This window comes from Neopsephotus bourkii, unplaced genomic scaffold (genome assembly GCF_033783945.1).
Source record: "Neopsephotus bourkii isolate Nb327-2 ecotype Australia unplaced genomic scaffold, CSIRO-AGI_Nbou_v1 NB_1767, whole genome shotgun sequence".
In the NCBI taxonomy this organism is placed as follows: Eukaryota; Metazoa; Chordata; class Aves; order Psittaciformes; family Psittacidae; genus Neopsephotus; species Neopsephotus bourkii.
The window spans coordinates 10,364,545-10,383,310 of NW_026902241.1; the positions used below are offsets into that span (position 1 = coordinate 10,364,545).

An 18,766-nucleotide genomic window follows, 5' to 3' on the forward strand; every position below is an offset into this window, starting at 1 on the left:
TTAGATTAGGACCTTAGAATTGTTGAAGCTGGACCAGTAGGCATCTAAGAACACAACAGTCATTGAAGCCAGAAAAAGAGCAAGCAAGGGAAACCAGATCTCCCTTTCCCTAAAGAAAGCTTCCTCTTGCTTGCCTTTGGGAGGACCTGATCTCACTCCATGTGGGGTGCAGGTAGTCTAAATGCCTCATTTGGGAACATGAAATCACCTTGCTGAGGTGACCAAGTGCAGTCTTTTATAAGTACTCTGCATTATACCACTGGAAATACCACAGCCAGAGAAATATCATATCATGGAGGCATAAGTATGGATTTAAACAAAAAAAAGAAGAAAGAAAAAAAGAAAGATTCCTAGAAGTATCAAATGTAGCTGAGAAATGGTATCCCACTTAGACAACAGATTAATTTTTAGGCACCCATTCTGATCTCACTAAAGTCTTGGGCAATGAATTCAGTAAAAACCAAATACTTAATAGTTCACATCCTACAATGTTTCATAAGCAGATGCATTACCCAAGATTTTATTACACACATACAAGCTTAATTCTTTCCAGATATGTCACATAATTCTTTCCAGATATGTCAATACCCCACTTCACATCAGCTTCAGTAAGAATTCCATGCCACAGTCTGAGACTCATAACTATCACTTATAAAAAATCCTCGTTGTATAAAAAGCATACAGCCAGTAGCCAATAACAACTAGACTATGCCATAAACAGCATTCTAAAAGCAGAGTGCTACCTATTTCTTTTCCAGATTTCAACACTTCAGTATAGAGTTTCTCTTGCTTTTTCTTTAAGTTGATACGTGTTACACAACGGTAATTATGATCACTGATTAAACTGAAGATCCAAAGCTGCAAGAAAAAGAAAAAGCAATTGCAATAACCTTTTGACAGTAAACATAAAGCTTACATGAATACAAACTAAAGGTCTTATATAAAACTATTCATGTAACTGTTGAATTTTTGTATCTGTAATCTCACCTTGGACCAAAAATTCAATTATATGCATTTTTAAGGTTATTAAAGAATATATTCAATATTAGCAGAAGCAGTCATTATAAAATTGAGCTACACATCTAATTCCCATATTTATGTCTTTGGGGAAAAAAAGCCTCATAGGCTATTTTCCATATTAAAAATAACAAGTAACCTGCATACAATTGCTCCCTGAATAATGTACATATTACTTCATTTATACCTCTCTGATTTTAGGCAGCACTATAGTTAAATCTTTAACTTTCTTCACAATTCACTGAACACTGAAGGAAAGCAACTGGAAAATCTTATGTAAATATATTCTTGACATTAAATTAAAGAGCAGGTAAAATGCATATTCATATTTATCATATTTTTATTAGAACTTCAACATGCTGAAATCATAGTCTCTTTCATTTACTGTCATGTGTTTCACTCCTTAGCTAGAATAGAATCCTATTTTTCACCTTTTTGATTTTGAAATATATTTATAGCCTGTCAGTGTACTCTTCTTATATAAACATTGATTGTGCTCTTAAACATTTCCCTGGTTTTCAGAAGAAAGTTTCCATTTTGTAATAGAGGTCATATATACCATATATGGTGTGTGCTCAAAGCATTGAATTATACCTATAAAAGTAACTATTGCAACAATTCAAAACAAATATGCAGATTATAAAGCTTTTTAATAGACAGATACATTAACACTAGATGACTGTTTTGACACAGACTTTTCTGGGTAATTCTCACCTGTCCCTCAGAACATCCAGTAATAATCTGTTTATTTTCTTCATCAACCAGCAGACTTAGCAAAGGAAATGCTGGTTCAAAAAAAGATAGAATTATTTCCAGAGTAGACACAAATCAGATATGCAACTCAAATTGAATCCTCCTGTTTATAAAAATGAGTGGAAAAAAAACTCTTACTGCAATTCCTATGGTTGCACAGTACTTTGTCTGGCTAAGGGCTTTCCATTCACAAGTCTACAGTCTGCTTTCCACCCACGCTGCCATGGTAGTGATTTTCTGGAGCCTTTCACCCACGCTGCTGTGGTATGGTTTTCAGAGCCCCATGTGGCAGTTTTCATTCCCCTGCTGCTCCTCTCATGGCCTCCGTCTGCAAACCCTGATTGTAGCTGGGGCAGGTTTTCAAGGGAAGCAACTGCCACAGCCAACCAGGGTAGAATCACCCCTTCTTCCTCTCCTTTCTTACCATGTGGTGTTAGCTTTTAATTTACACGAGACAATTCAATAATACACATGCACAAAGCTTAACAACCAGTCTCCTCACAGCGCATGCCCCGGAGTGTGCTCCAATAACCACTAGCAGCATCACAATCAGGCACAAAGGCAAGTTGGAGCAAGTCCCACTGAAAACTACATGTTTTTTATGTGGAAAGTACTATTGGAGGAAGAAGCCCTGCTGCACTGGAAACAATGCTTGTCCTCCTCCTCCTCTTATCTTGCCATAAAAGTAGCTTTCACCTTTAAAGTCAACATATGCCTTCAGCTGCAGACACTGCTAATAGATCTACGTATGGCATAGTATTTCTTTTTGTGTCATATATAAAGCTGAAAGAAAACAAGCACATAGTACTCAGAGAGTGGAACTGTACCTACAAATAGACAGCTTTATTTGCTTATCTCAGTAAAATGGCAACAGCTACATGCACACTCTGTACAAAAAGAGCTGTTTATAAAAGTATACTAGATCTACCCAGTACACATTAAAGGAAAATGTATTTACTACTGGCTTTAAAGGATATGTTTACTACTACCTAGTCTACTAGAATTATTTTCACTAAATCAGCTAAATACTTCTAGAATAATTGTGTTATTGTTTAGGGAAAACAATATTTTGCTATGAAAAAGCATATATAAAAGTAAAACTTACCTGTTAATACTCCTGACTGATGTATTAACTGACCAGTAGCATAGTCCCACACCTTTAGGAAAAAAAAAAAATATATAGTCAACTACTTAGATCCCTAAGGAAAACAAAATTCAAAGGCCATCACATGGTGAAAACAGAAAAATGCAGCCACTAAAAGTGATGCAACATGGTAAGGGCTTCTTTCAGCATTTTTTAATAACTACAAAGAGATTTGCTTAATTGATAAGTATCTATAGTGAAAAAGGTGAAACTCCCCCGGTATGGATACACAAAGTACTTAGAATACTTATCATCTTTGCTTAGGTTGCTCTTAGTGACTTAAGCTAAATTAATGAAAATACATACTTGAACTGGTTCTAAATTTCACACAGGGCCCTTGTGTAATTTCATAGTTTTCATACTGAGCTCAGGAATAAGAGACCATAATAACAGTAGTTATTATGATCTATAGACACACATATAAGTCAGCTTTCATTATTAACAAGACAAAGTGATGAATTCTGTGCTTAAAAGTAAATTAAGAAAGCTAAATAAAACCAAATTTTTCCTCTTGTATTGTTACTTCTATGAGCCTTCCTCCACAAATATTTTCACTACATTATTATAGTTATCACAGCTGGGATTGAAAAAGTCACAGCCAGACTGTCCCTGCTCTTTCAAAGTGCAGCTATACAATTTCCTCACCTTAAAGGTTCTGTCTTCTGACACTGATATAAGCGTATTTTTCTCCCATGTACAAAACTCAGCAGCAGTCACTGGAGCCAGGTGGCCATCCAGTGCAGCTAGTATAGCTTCCTTCTGTGATAAGTCAAAATAAAAACAGATTATATTTCAAACTAAAAAATAGAATTAGTTAAATGTTTTAATAATCATAGAATCATAGAAACATAGAATAGTTAGGGTTGGAAAGGACCTTAAGATCACCAAGTTCCAACCCCCCTGCCATGGGCAGGGACACCTCGCTCCAAACCATATTACCCAAGGCCTCATCCAACCTGGCCTTGAACACAGCCAGGGATGAAGCATTCACAACCTCCCTGGACAACCTATTCCAGTGCCTCACCACCCTAACAGGAAAGAATTTCCTCCTTATATCCAATCTAAACTTCCCCTGTTTAAGTTTTAACCCATTACCCCTTGTCCTACCACTACAGTCCCTAATGAAGAGTCCATCCCCACCATCCCTACAGGCCCCCTTCAGATACTGGATAACAGTTGCTAAAAAATGTGAGATTTGATACAAAATATATCAATAAGATTTTTCTTATTGACACTGTAGCCCTGTATATTATCCTGCTGGGAAAACCACACATTTACATTTCTGTCTTCAGAATGAATGATATAGGAGTAACTTTTCAGATCTCCTCAGGACGTTTTCTTCTTGTAAGTTACTGTAACACCAATTCAATTTTTTAATCTAGTTTTCTACCTGGTGTATGATGCGTTATGAAGCATTAGTTCATACTTATTGTCATCTATATGAGAAAAATGAATGCTTTTCCTTAATTATGCTAACATTTCTGTATCATTATTTTATTTGAAAGCAAGTTAAAAAAATACTAGCACCATATCTACAAAGAATGGAGTCTCACCTTTGCACTTAACATGTAGATCTGATTTCCAGCACATACTGCCACTTGTTGATCATCCAGACTAAATCTTACATGAAGTACCGCTCCCAGGAGAGTTCCAATAACAAGTCCTCGAGGTGTTAACCCTGCAGCAATTTCATTGTTAGGGAGACTCACTGAAATATAAAACTCTGGTGCAGTGAGATTCTTAGAAACTTTTGCCTAACCACAGTGCTATCCCGGTGTCTGTCAGGAAGCTGTACCGAACAAACCACAGTTTTATTGTATCAGTCTATTGGAAAGCAAAGCACAGTACTATGTACCAGTAAGATTCCTCCATTTGCCTTGTTGCCTGGACACAATGTGGTACTCTTTGAAACACTAATAAATCATATTTCCATGGAAGACTGCCAGGGACAGGACTTTTGGAGTAGGGTTATATGCCCAAGGAACCTGATAGTACCATGTTCATTTTAAAGGCAAGAAATCCTGACTGTCATATAAAATGACTGAAGCCCAGGAAAAGAGGTGTTTGAAAAATACTTCTTCCAGTACAATATCCCAGACATTCAGCCATCAAGCAAGGGGGACTTTCCTTTTCCTGGTTTTAATTCTTCTGTGCACTGAAAGAGGAAGTACACCACTAAATATCATTACAGACTCAGATGGTAAGACTAGCTTTTAGAATAGGCTCATGTTTCATCCCTCTCTTCACAGTTTCATTCTGATCATCTCACTGCTTCAAGCAGCCTGGTTTCTGCAGTTCCCAGTTTTACGATGCTACCTTTAAGAATGTGAGAAAGTTTTGGACATCTCATTAAATTTCAGGATTTCACAGGCAACAAATTAACTAGGATACAGGCACAACAACTATAAGTGTGCTTTTATAGGTTTCATTCTAGATCCTATGGAGTGCTTCTACAGCTGATTAATAAGTCAAGATCTAGCAGGATGGAAAGATGGATCAAACACCTCGATACAGTTGTTAAGAAAATGGTCAGAGAAAACATGCCAAGATTGCGTAGAACACAGTCTGGGAAAGAAAGGTTGTACAGCTTTTGCTGAAAAGCCTGTAGACAGAAAAAAAGAAAAAGAAGCAAGCCAGAAGCAGAGAATCTGGCTTTCAAAAGTCTTTGTGCTAAAACTACATGACTCCTTTTCTTTGTTTTTCAGCATTCCCCTACTTTTCAAACAATTTAAGCCTGAAGAGGGGTTAGAACTGAGGCTCCAAACCAAGACAGTAGTCAGGAAACTAGAACTTCTGCTTTCTTTGTTTAATGCCATCACAACTCTTTCACACATGCATTCGGCTCCCAGATCCTTGCATTGCTCACACACACACACCAGTGCTCCAGACAGAGGCAGAAGGAGAGGCAAAGCAGGATGTAAAACACTAGTTCTACAGATATTCCAGAAAAGGCAGCATTCGGTTATTCTGGCATTTTATGTTCAGTTACGCAGTGCTACTGTGATTAATTTTTTTCCCGTCCGTGTTTTTCCACAGTGGCAGAACTCCCCCTCCCGTTTCCCCGCCTGTCTCCAGAGACCGTCTACTCCTGCCCAGCACCTCGGCCAGCTCCCGGGGCCCCTCCGGCCATGCACGGCGTCCACCGCAGGGCTGCACCGCCCAGGTACGGTGAGCAGGCTAGCTGGGCCGCTGCCCTGATGGCGCTTGGCACTGCCGGAGAGGAGCAACAGAGAAGTAAGCACTCTTTATTGGTGCTGGGGCTGCTGAATCTGAGTGGCTAACATGCGCTCCTCAGAAATAATCACCTCTTTATACAAGTAGTACTGGAAGAAAGGGTGGTATTGGGGGGCCATCTTAACGTGGCCATTGCTCAGAGACTGGCTGAGCCTTGGTCTGTTTGTAGGAGGTGGTGAGTTATTGCTTTTGCACTTCTTCTTTATGTATACAACATGTATTGCACTTCTTTTTTATATATACAACATGTATAAATTATATAAACAGTACTCTACCTTCTTGCACCTTCTGTGTGCATTCATCAAGATTCCACACTATCACACGTTCATGAGATGCAGAGCAGACAAGAAGGGGGTTGCTCTTACTTCCAAATGACAATGCAGAAATTGAGTAATGATGTCCTGACAAAAGTAATGGCTGACAAATGTAGATAAAGAAGAGCTAAATGAGTCACCTTAAAGTAAGGTTACGACCAACACAAAATTACAAATGGATCATGTACATGCAGTTAACAAGACAACAACTATTTTTCTTTATTGTTTCAAAACTACTTAATCAGCTGCAGCGTACAGGGTTTGGATGTGATGGGGTTCACTTTCTTCATAGCAGCTTGCATGGTGCAGTGCTTTGGATTTTGTGATGAAACCTAGTGACAACCTGAAATAGTGTTTTGGCTGTTGCACAGCGTGAAGATTTTATGAAGGCTTTCTCTTTTCCCACTCTGTCCCAGCACCAAACTGCCCCAGAAAACACGAGGGAGGGAACACAGCTTTAACAGCTGACCCAAACTGGCAAAGGGACAATCCCTATGATATGGTGTTGTGCTCAGCAATAAAACTGGGGTATTGGACAAAGAAGGTGTTGGGGATAAAAGGGGGGGGTGTCTTCTAATGTAGCCATTGCTTGAAACTTCTATGGGGATTGGTCTGCTTGTAGGAATTGCTGAGTGACTGCCTTTGTATCACTGTTTTCCTCTTTCCTTCACTCCTTAAACTATCTCCTTTAGTTTATTATGGGGGCCCATGAATTCTCACTTTTGTCTATCTGATTCTCCCTCCAAGCCTGCTGGGAAGGAGTGAGCCTGAGACTGGCTGGTGGTTTAGCTGCCAGCCACCACAGTTTACATTATTCTCATCACAGGAACAAACCTTTATAACAAAAGCTGGTCTCTTTACAGCACTAGAGTCAAACCCTTACTCCTACACTGCCCTCAGATATTTTTATACCTTCTTTAAGAGGTATAAACAGCCGCCTTCTGAAATAGCATCCTGTGGAGGGATGTGCTCTGGGTTTACCTGAGCAGTCGCTGTATTCCAGACGCATAACTCATTTTGATTCAAAGGGAAAGCACAGTGATGGTGACTACACGCCAGCTGAACGAGGGACTCTGACAGCTCGGACCTAAACAACTGTTTTTCGCAGACAACGTCAGGTTCGCAGGTTCCTCCAGAAGCACATCCGTCACAGCCGCTTTCCATCCTACGGCGGGGCACCACACGGGGCCGGATTCGCCTCACAGGCTGCGTCCTGATCCCCTGGTAGCGGCACCCTTACACGGGGAGGCTCCGCCTCACCGGCCCCGCCGCTCAACACCCGGCCCGTAACCAAGGCAGCGGCGCCGCCGACGGGTCGCCGAGCAGGACAAAACCTCCCTCGCCCGCAGACCGCGATGGGCCCAGGCGGCCGCCTCCCTCGGGGACCTCTAGCCCATCCGCGGCACCGGGCAAAGTCCCCTTGCCTGGGCCAACTGTCCTTTTTGCAAGGACATGTAGGGATAGGACAAGGGGGAATGGCTTTAAAATTACAGAAGGTAGATTTATATTAGATATTAGGAAAAAAATCTTCATTGTGAGGGTGATGAGGCATTGGCACAGGTTGCCCAGAGAACCTGTGGCTGCCCTATCCCTGGCAGTGTTCAAGGCCAGGTTGGATGGGGCTTTGAGCAACCTGGTCTAGTGGAAGGTGTCCCTGCCCGCAGCAGGGGAGTTGGAACTGGATTAGCTTTAAAGTCCCTTCCAACCCAAACCATTCTGTGGTTGATACAGTGGGCACAGCATGGACCAGCTCATGACAGTGTGCGGAGCAGCATCACTGAGAAGAAAAACAAACCTCTTGCTCTCACCAAGTTTGTGAGTGATGGGAAGCAGTCACCAAGGTGGTGGGCAGGGATGCCAGTCAGAGGGATTCATCCAGCAGGAGAAATTGCTAACAAGAATCTCATGGAGTCCAACAAGAGTAAGTGCAGAGTCCTGCAGCTGGCACGGGGTAGACCATGCAAGAGGGCAGGCTGGAGGATGTCTGTCTGGGAAGCAGCTCTGCAGATCCAAAGATCCTGATGGACAAGCTGAATATGAGCCACCTCTGCACCCTTGCAGCAGAGGCAGCCAGCTGCATCCTTCAGCCTGGAGAAGAGACCTTACTGATCCCTACCTAATGGGAGGATGCAGGGAATTTGGAGCTAGACTCTTTTCAGAGGCACTCAGTGGTAAGACAAGCTGGAACCTGGGAAAATACAATTAGATGTCAGAATTTTTATTTACTTATTTTAAATACCGTGAGGGTGGTTGAATATTCAAACAAATTTCTAAAGAGAGGTTGTGGATCTCTATCCCTGGAGTTGTTCAAGAGTCACATGGACGGCCTTGAGCAACCTGATTTAATTAAACCTGTTCTGAATAGGAAGTTGGAGAAGTCTGAAGGTCCCTTTCAGCCCAAGTTATGATTCTATGATCAAGATTTTGATCCACCAACTTGAACCATTTTGGTGTAGGTCAATCTGCAGACTCAGCATCCACATCAACTGCATTTCAAACAGATACTTTCTATAGGAATGTCTTTCTTGTAACTGTCTGTCATTAACAGTACAAGCATTTTTGTACTGTATGACCACCTAATATATATTATCATTGACAACACAATCTCCTTTTATTAGTTTTGCCTGGAGAAAGTACCTGTCCAAATTCTCTTTCAAGTATCACAGTATCACAGTATGTTAGAGATTGGAAGGGACCTCAAAAGATCATCTAGTCCAATCCCCCTGCCGGAGCAGGAACACCTAGATAAGGTTACACAGGAACGTGTCCAGGCGGGTTTTGAATGTCTCCAGAGAAGGAGACTCCACAACCTCCCTGGGCAGCCTGTTCCAGTGTTCCGTCACCCTCACTGAGAAGAAGTTTCTTCTCAAGTTTAAGTGGAACCTCTTGTGTTCCAGTTTGTACCCATTACCCCTTGTCCTATCATTGTTTGCCACTGAGAAGAGCCTGGCTCCATCCTCGTGACACTCCCCCTTTATATATTTATATACACTAATAAGGTCACCCCTCAATCTCCTCTTCTCCAAACTATAGAGACCCAGCTCCCTCAGTCTTTCCTCATAAGGGAGATGCTCCACTCCCTTAATCATCTTAGTTGCCCTGCGCTGGACTCTCTCCAGCAGGTCCCTGTCCTTCTTAAACTGAGGGGCCCAGAACTGGACACAATATTCCAGATGAGGTCTCACCAGGGCAGAGTAGAGGGGAAGGAGGACCTCTCTCGACCTACTAACCACCCCCCTTCTAATACACCCCAGGATGCCATTGGCCTTCTTGGCCACAAGGGCACAGTGTCGGCTCATGGTCACCCTGTCGTCCACCAGGACCCCCAGGTCCCTCTCCCCTACACTGCTCTCTAACAGGTCGTTCCCCAATCTATACTGGAACCTGGGGTTGTTCCTGCCCAGATGCAGGACTCTACACTTTCCCTTGTTATATTTCATCAAGTTATTCCCCGCCCAACTCTCCAGCCTGTCCAGGTCTCTCTGGATGGCAGCACAGCCTTCTGGCGTGTCGGCCACTCCTCCCAGCTTAGTGTCATCAGCAAACTTGCTGATAGTACACTCAGTTCCCTCATCTAAATCATTGATGAATATATTAAATAATACTGGTCCCAATACCGACCCTTGAGGCACTCCACTAGATACAGGCCTCCAACTAGACTCCGCCCCATAGACTACAACTCTCTGGCTTCTCTCCTTCAGCCAGTTCACAGTCCACCTCACTACCCGATCATCCAGACCACACTTCCTCAATTTAGCTGCAGGATGCTGTGGGAGACTGTGTCAAACGCTTTGCTGAAGTCAAGGTAGACCACATCCACCGCTCTGCCATCATCCATCCACCGTGTTATTTCCTCATAAACGGCTACGAGATTGGTCAAGCATGACTTCCCCTTGGTGAAGCCATGTTGACTGCTCCTCATAACCCTCTTATCCTTGATATGCCTTAAGATGGCACCAAGGACAAGGTGTTCCATCACTTTCCCAGGAATGGAGGTGAGGCTGACCGGTCTATAGTTACCCGGGTCCTCCTTCTTGCCCTTTTTGAAGACAGGAGTGACATTTGCTTTCCTCCAGTCCTCAGGCACCTCTCCCATTTCCCAAGACTTGGTAAAGATGATGGAGAGCGGTCTAGCAATGACCTCCGCCAGTTCCCTCAGCACCCGCGGGTGCATCCCATCTGGACCCATGGATTTATGGATATCCAGATTGCTCAACTGGTCTCTAACCCATTCCTCATCGACTAAGGCAGACCGCTCCGTTGACCTGTCTTCATCTGAGGTCTCAGCGGTACAGGGCTCTTCAGGACTGCCTCCGGCAGAGTAGACAGAGACAAAGAAGGCATTCAGTAACTCTGCCATCTCTGTATCTTCTGTCACCAGGGCACCCATCCCGTTCATCAGCGGGCCTACATTGCCTCTGGTGTTAGTTTTATCTGCCATGTATTTGAAAAAGCTCTTTCTGCTGTCCTTGACCCCTCTCACCAGCTTTAATTCCAAGGAGGCCTTAGTCATCCTAGCAGCTTTCCTACATCCTCTAGCAGCAGCCTTATATTCTTCCCAAGTGGCCAGCCCTTCCTTCCATGACCTGTAAACTCTTCTCTTCCACTTCAGCATACCCAGCAATTCCCTATTTAGCCACGCAGGTCTCCTGACCCTCTTCCTTGACTTCCTACGTGTCGGGATGCTCTGATCTTGAGCTCGGAAAAAGCAGTCCTTGAACGTCAACTAACTATCTTGGGCCCCTTTACCTTCAAGCAGCCTAGCCCATGGGATTTTCCCTAGCAATTGCTTGAAGAGGCCAAAGTTTGCCCTGCTAAAGTCCAGGGTTGCGATTCTACTTGCTATTCTACTGGCCCTACCACACAAAATCCTGAATTCTACCATCTCGTGGTCGCTGCAACCAAGGCAGCCCTCAACCTTCACTCCTTCAACCAGACCCTCCTTGTTAGTGAGGATGAGATCCAGCAGCGCACCTCTCCTGGTTGGCTTGTCCAGCATTTGCATGAGGAAGTTATCATCCATACACTGGAGGAACCTCCTGGACTGCGGCTGGGTTGCCGAGTAGTCCTTCCAGCAAACATCAGGGAAGTTAAAATCCCCCACGACGACCACGGCCTGTGGCTGTGAGGCCGTTCTCAGCTGCCTGTAGAAGGCCTCGTCAACTTCCTCACCCTGATCCGGTGGCCTGTAACAGACCCCCACAACAGTATCGCCTCTGCCAGCCTGCCCCTTAATTCTTACCCACAGACTCTCAACTCGCTCATCATCTGTTCCTGGACAGAACTGAACGCATTGTAGCTGCTCTCGCACATAAAGAGCAACCCCACCACCCCGCCTGGCTGGCCTGTCTTTCCTGAAAAGGACATAGCCCTCCATGACTATATTCCAGTCATGTGAGCTGTCCCACCACGTCTCTGTAATTGCCACCAGGTCATAATCTCCTGACTTAACACAGGTTTCTAGCTCCTCCTGCTTATTTCCCATGCTGCGCGCATTGGCGTACAGACATTTCAGGGAGCGAGCCGAGCACACCGATTTCACCCTAGGATTACAGGAGGCCTCCCAGTCTTCATCAATTCCGGAGCGCTGTCCCACTGAGGCAAGCCCAGCTACAACCCCATCCCCCTTCGAATCTAGTTTAAAGCTCTCCAAATGAGCCCTGCTAATTCTTGCCCCAGCATCCTTTTGCCTCTGTGTGATAAACCTTTCCCACATGCCATTGTCCAGACTGGTGCCCTATAAAACCAGCCGTTATCAAAGAATCCAAAGCCCTGCCTGCAGCACCAGCCTCGAAGCCAATCGTTTATGGACTGAATTTTCCCATTCAGTCCCACATCATCAATAGAAGATGGAAGGAGTGAAGAGAAGATCACTTGAGCCCCAGAGTCTTTCACCATCCGCCCCAAGGCCCTGTAGTCTTTCTTCATCCCCCTCAGACTGCGGGAAGCAGCTTCCCCCTCACCTGTCTGGAAGACCAGCAGCGGGTAGTAGTCTGTCGGGTGCACCAGGTTGGGGAGCGCCCTGGTGATATCCCTGATCCAGGCTCCAGGCAGACTACACACTTCCCTATGATGAGGGTCAACTCTGCATATCGGGCCCTCTGTTCCTTTCAGAATGGAATCACCTACTACAATGACCCTTCTTTCTTTCTTATCAGACGCAGTCTTGAGGTATGAAGTCGACCGCTTTTTCCTATGTGGCCTTGTAGGCGGGCCTTGCACCACATCCTCACCTACCTCTCCTTGAAGATCCAGGGCCTCAAACCTATTATGGAGGGACACCTGGGGAAGCGGGGCAGGAAGGGAGGAGGGTTGCCCACGACGCCGAACTGGAACTCGCTTCCAACCCTCATCATCTTTTTGGTTCCCTACCTCTGGGCGACAGCTACAGGACAGGGGCTGTCTCAGGCCATCCCCCTCTGTCTGAGAGGGCAGGGGTCCATCCCCTTTTGGGGGGTATCTCCCTGGAGCCGTTCCATCTGGCCCGCCAGGGAGTTACTCCACCAGTCGATCTCCCTTTCACACTCCCTGATGCTCCTCAGCGTCTCAACCTCCTCCTTAAGTTTAGCCACCAAGCTAAGCGGATCTTCTACCTGCTCACACCTCACACAGGTGGAATGCTGTCCTCCCTCCCCCGGCAGTAGCAGGCTCTGGCACTCCCTGCATCCAGAGACCTGAACAGCTACGGTTAGGGTCGGGGTCTCTGTCTGAGTTGCTACAGTCCTCTTACTGTTAGCTCTCTTTCTGGAGACGACCATATTGGTCAGCAAAACGACCTACCTGTTCTTCCCTGGATGTGTCGCTGCCCTTTCAAAGGCTTTTTCAAGTCAAGGGGCAGGAGGGTGGTCGCCGTCACCGTGGGAACGCCCCCCCCCGCCACGTCAGCCGCTCTCTCGCAAGGGCTGCTGGGACTTCAGGAATCAGGAAGTGTCGGGAAATGTCGGGAATCGCGATGCCTCCCCGCTATCCCCTCTGATTTTCCTAATCTCGGTAGAACCTCGATATCGCTGTAGCGTGCCGGCTGCGGCTCTAGCTGGGCTAGCTCCAGTCAGCTGACTTGTGAATTTGGATAAAACCACTGTACTGAGCACCAGCCACACAGCAGTAACTCAGTGCACTGCATAGGACAGTATTTCTTTTCTGAACTGTGACTCATGGATAAGAATACTACTGAAAAAAATTACTGTAATTTGCTGATGACAGTTTCCATGACTGATACAGTCATGAATGCATCATGACAGTTTAGGCATCAGTATAGAATGATAAATGCTAGTAGAGGAAAAAAAAAGGTGTTGTTCAGACAGGCAAACGACCCCTAGGTGTAAAGAACTTGTTCTGAAACATGGTGTGTCTTTGTCCATAACTGTTTCTAGGCAGTTTAGCATGTTTCTCCCCAGTTCTTTTCACTATAGTTTACTTTCATGTTAAAAGTATTGTAGTTACAATACTTTCAACAACCCCCTGTCCATAACAACTAGGGAACTAGTAAGATCCAAAAAAGTATTTGTGACCTTGGTATGATTTCTTGACTGATCAAACGGGAGTTAGAACACCAGCTACTTTCCTGCAGCTGGACCCTCAGCCAGGGGTTGGTTCAGACAGGCGCGACCCATCACTGATTTTTGCCTTTCCAACAGATGCTGTTGCTTCTCAGTGGCTAAGACACCACTCATCCAAGAGTGACAAGAAGCAGATTTCTGCCCCGTTGGCACAAGGTGACAGCTGCATGCAAATACTAGTGACAGTGTGAGCGTGCAGTGAACAATTTATGTCACACGCCCATAAAGCTCACTTCCTGACACATCCCTTTTCTGTGCAACATGATGCTCAGAGATCATGGCTCCAGCATGTTCCCTCAGCTCAGCTATCCATCCACTTCAGATTGAACTGACAGACATGTGAAAAAAAGGGTCATTTTAGCCAAACAGCAGTTCATTATCATAGCATGCTTTTGTGTCAAACAGTATATTTCTATTGGTCTCAGTATTCTTCAAAGCTCTCTAACTTCATAAACACCAGGTAATGCATTCTGTCAAATCATACCTCAAACTAACAGGCTGCATAAACCTGCCAAATGTGGATTCTGTTAAACGTGAGTTTTATTAAATCAATTTAAATCTTTCAAACAGGCTTATCAGCTGCTTAGTACACACTGAAATATTAAACCTGATAAATCTCATTATTTAAAGTTGTTCTATCACTGGTTACTTAGGTAAAGAGACCAGCCATCTCCTCACTCTGCCCTCCTTTCAGGTAGTTCTAGAGAACAATAAGGTCCCCTCTGAGCTTTTTCTTCTTAAGCTCTCCCCAGGAGCCTCAGCCGTTCCTCATAAGACTTGTGCACCAGGCCCTTCACCAGCTTCGATGCTCCATCAACTCAATGTCTGTCTTGTGGTGAGGGTGAGCACAGTACCTGAGGTGCAGCCTCACAAGTGTCAAGTACAGGGGGGTGGTCATTACCCTAGCCCTGCCACAGCCCACCGACTCAGCTGCCCAGACCCCTCTGCAGAGCCTTCCTACCGCCGCACTCCGCCACAGCTCCGCGCCGAGGGGCCGCACAACCCATTGCCCTACGGCCCGCGACCCCGCGGGCTCTGTGCCTGTGCCTGTGCCTGTGCCTGTGCCTGTGCCTGTGCCTGTGCCTGTGCCTGTGCCTGTGCCTGGTACTCCGCGTTGCCGTGGCGACGCCCCGTCTCCCCCGCCCCCCTCCCGCCGCCATCCGCTCTCGCGATATCTGGGAGAGGTGGGGACGCTCCTCCCCCCCGTCGGGGAGGAGGGCGGGCTGCGGCTGGAGTGCTCAGCGTTATCGGCTGTGAGTGGCGCCGCGCTGGCCTGTGAGGGGGGGCGGTGCGGAGGCCCCCCCCATCCGTCTGCAGCCAGCCTCCTCCGCTGGTAGCCGCCCGTGTTGGGCCGGGCTCGGCTCCGGGGTGTGCAGGGGCCGCCTCCGTGCCAGCCCGCCCCGGGGAGGGGCTCTTCCGCGGCGCTACGAGCGCGCTGCGCTGCCGCACGTCCGCGGAGCCCGCTGCTGTGCTTCGCCGCGGCCTCGCCGTGCCGGAGCCCCTCGGCCGGTCAGAGGTGAGCCGTGCCCCAGCTGTCCGTCGGCGGAGGGTGGCGGGGGTCAGCGGGGCCGGCAGTTCTCCAAACCGCGGCCCCTCGCAGGTGCTGTTGCACTCCGGAACGGCGTCGGGTGTCCCTCGGTAACTTCATCGTTCGCTGCTCAGGAGCGGAGCCGTGCGGCTACCCGCTTGGGTATGTCACCGTCGCTTCGGTTTAAAAGTGGCCGAGGGTCGGTCCCCCGATATAGGGAGGCAGAAGAGTGGTTTTTAATGTCGCTGTTGAGGGTGTTGTGTCGGCCGGCCACGTTCTGCGAATGCTGTGAGAATTGCTTCTTTTATGCTGCCAGTGCTCAATTGTGGCCTTGTATAGAGGCCTCCGGGGCAGCAAATGTGGAGCTGGAGAAATACCCTTACGGTTTTTCCCGTGTTGTGTTTAGCTGTAAAACCTCTTAAGGTTTAACTGACATCGCAGTGGAAGCAGTGCAGTTTGTTTCGATGCCAGCAGGGTACAAAACAGCTAGTAGCTTTCATGTTTGAGGTGACTGTAGTGTCCTAATGGAAAGAATGAAAAGATGAGAAGCTTCCTCTTAAACCTGGAACTGTGCATGTCTACGTGTGGCTGTTGTACTTGAGTGTGACCGAGTATCACAGTCAAGTACGCAGCTGTGTACTTTGGAAGCTGTCAGAAGTGTTCACAAGTTGCGTCTGAACAGTTGCATTAAGTTTGTGCTGCAAAGAGCTGAGTGCTTTTATAGCAACAGGATCTCTAGGAAACTCCTCTTTTCACGGGTAATATGCCAAGTTTAGTCCTAGAAACAATCACAGTAGAATCATATCCGAATGTGTTAATTCACTAGATAACTCGATTTTATTTCTAATTCTATTCCCAGTGCAAGTCAAGAGTGCGTACTGCTTCTTGTGTGTGCCCAAGTTTACACCTTTACTGCCTTTGGAAGTTGAGTGGATGGGGGAACAAATAGGATCCTCTAAACAGCTGATGCAAGGCTGAACTTCTTCAAGCATACAACAGCATTCTTTTTAACTGCTTGGGTTTCTTTAAAACAGTCTAAAATCATTATTGGGTTTCATCTCAGTCAAATTTAGCATCTGTGCAGGTAGAATAAAACTAATGGCCCTGTGTCAGTCCTGGATGATAAAACACCTACCTGCTTGATTAATTCCTGCTTAACTTAAGAAATTCAGGCCATTTTAATTTGACAGAGCTCTGAATATTAGCAATGAGGTTTTATTACTATTCAAACCAGAAAAGTTAATGAATATACTTAATTAAAGTTGCTTAACTGTGTGTGGACTAGAGAGAACTTAGGAAAATTACCAAGTTAAATTTGATTCCTTCCAAGAAGGGTATATACTGAAATCTGAATTATGTTTTGTATTCAGAAGGAGGAGACAAGATCAGGAGAAAGGAAGAGTCTGAATATAGCCCCAGACCATGGCAGCATGCTGGAAAAGAATCCTGATCATTTTTGTAGCAGCTCAAGTACTCGTTGTGGTAAATGCCTTGGAGGAAGAGGATGTACCTGAAGAATGGGTCCTTCTCCATGTTGTTCAAGGTCAGATTGGAGCAGGCAACTACAGCTATTTGAGACTAAATCACGAGGGGAAGATCGTACTTCAGATGCGGAGTTTAAAAGGTGATGCAGACTTGTACGTATCTGACATGACACTTCACCCCAGCTTTGACGAGTACGAGTTACAGTCTGTAACCTGTGGCCAGGATGTTGTCCACGTACCGGCGCACTTCCGCCGCCCAGTGGGAATAGGGATTTATGGCCACCCCTCTCACTTGGAGAGCGAGTTTGAAATGAAAGTGTACTATGATCGGACAGTTGTACAGTACCCATTTGGTGAGGCTTCTTACAACCCTGAGGAGATGGAGATGAACCAGAAATACTCACAGTCTACAGAAGATGAGTCTCAGGACGAGGAGTCTGTTTTCTGGACTATACTGATTGGAATCCTGAAATTAATACTTGAAATTCTTTTTTAAATTGACGCACACTGGGCTAAGTCACATTTCAGCCTGTGAAATTGAACACGAATTACTTGCTGTGATATTTAATACACTTTGTTATAGTTCCTGAAGAGGTATTCAGGTTACTTTTCCTAAACCATAAAGGAAGTGGGGGAAAAAGCCATATTTAATTTTATATTGTAAATCCTCCCTCCCCATACATAAAATGAGCAGTGAGCACAGTATTTGCAGTGTTCTTCAGAGATCAGGGCTTAAAAATGAATGTACAGTTGGGGTCTTGTTAAATTAACTTTAAACAGGTGCTTAGGAAAATAAACTCTGATTCAGTATTTTCTATTTTTTTTTATAAAGAAAAGTAAAATTAAGTGCTGCACTTCAGGGCCACTCTCAATCTAGTGCATGGTTAAAAATAAAATCTACTTCTTTCCTGAGCAAGGATCTCCAGTATAATTAGCAGTGAAGCTTGAGCGCATTGAAGCTGAGGGCAAAGGAAGGAAAAACCTCTCAGTTGTCTAGGGGGGATAGATGATCTATATTTTGCCTGCTTGTGCTCTACATCATGCCAAGCAGAGATCTGTGCAGTCACTCATCACCTCAGCAAAGCCACCACCCAAACTGAGTGCGTGTCACTTCTCTGCTGTCACTGTGAACTGTCAGCTGTTGTTGTCAGTAGGGTGGTTTTGTTCCTTGTTAAAAGAAATGCACTATAAGGTATCTTGAACTTGGGAGCTGTTTTCTTACACCTCCCCTGATAGCTTGTTGTGATTGTTTGGTTTTCTTTTTTTTGTTCTTTATGAATAAGTCATGAGCTTGCAAAGAAAACTTCTGCTGAGTATGCAGTCGGGTGTAAGAAGGTCAGGCTGTGCCTACTCTTTGTCGAAAATCGGTTTTGCCAGGAATAGTTTTTGCCTTGGTTGAGTCTTTCAGAATAACCAGTTGCTATGCAAATAGTGGGTACTGCAGTTGCTCTGCAATTTCCTTTTCACAGAGCTTACTGATGAGTGCACTGAGATAAACAAGTACATTACTATATGCAAACGGTGCATGTACAATTTGAATTTCATTACCAAAAGCCTTCTCTTTTTGAGTGGGAATTTGGTTTGTCTGTCTCTATCCAGACATTCGACAGGATAGGATTATTGACTTGTATCACAAAAAAAGTCATTATATAGACAAAATTAAGAGTTTATTTGGTAAAAAGGAAAAAAACACCACACCAAAACAAAGTGGTATTGTTCCTCTTAGAGTGGTT

General features: G+C 45.3%; 2 protein-coding genes across 2 annotated transcripts in view; one reads left to right on the plus strand and one right to left on the minus strand.

Moving 5' to 3' along the window:
- WDR27 (WD repeat domain 27) overlaps positions 1-7,705 on the minus strand; it is a 56,549-nt gene extending 48,844 nt beyond the window's left edge. The window contains exons 1-7 of the mRNA XM_061378569.1: positions 7,444-7,705; positions 6,424-6,565; positions 4,468-4,592; positions 3,560-3,673; positions 2,876-2,927; positions 1,732-1,802; positions 744-858 (exon numbers count right to left, since the gene is read on the minus strand). Coding sequence (XP_061234553.1) covers positions 744-858; positions 1,732-1,802; positions 2,876-2,927; positions 3,560-3,673; positions 4,468-4,592; positions 6,424-6,565; positions 7,444-7,626 — 802 coding nt within the window. The 5' untranslated portion in view covers positions 7,627-7,705. The remainder of the gene's footprint in view (positions 1-743; positions 859-1,731; positions 1,803-2,875; positions 2,928-3,559; positions 3,674-4,467; positions 4,593-6,423; positions 6,566-7,443) is intronic.
- Positions 7,706-15,396: 7,691 nt separating this feature from the next.
- On the plus strand, positions 15,397-17,945 carry CUNH6orf120 (chromosome unknown C6orf120 homolog). Its single transcript, XM_061378636.1, has 2 exons — positions 15,397-15,537; positions 16,920-17,945. Exon 2 carries the CDS (start codon positions 16,972-16,974, stop codon positions 17,527-17,529), a length of 558 nt encoding a protein of 185 aa, XP_061234620.1. The 5' UTR covers positions 15,397-15,537; positions 16,920-16,971; the 3' UTR covers positions 17,530-17,945.
- The last annotated feature ends 821 nt before the right edge of the window (positions 17,946-18,766 follow it).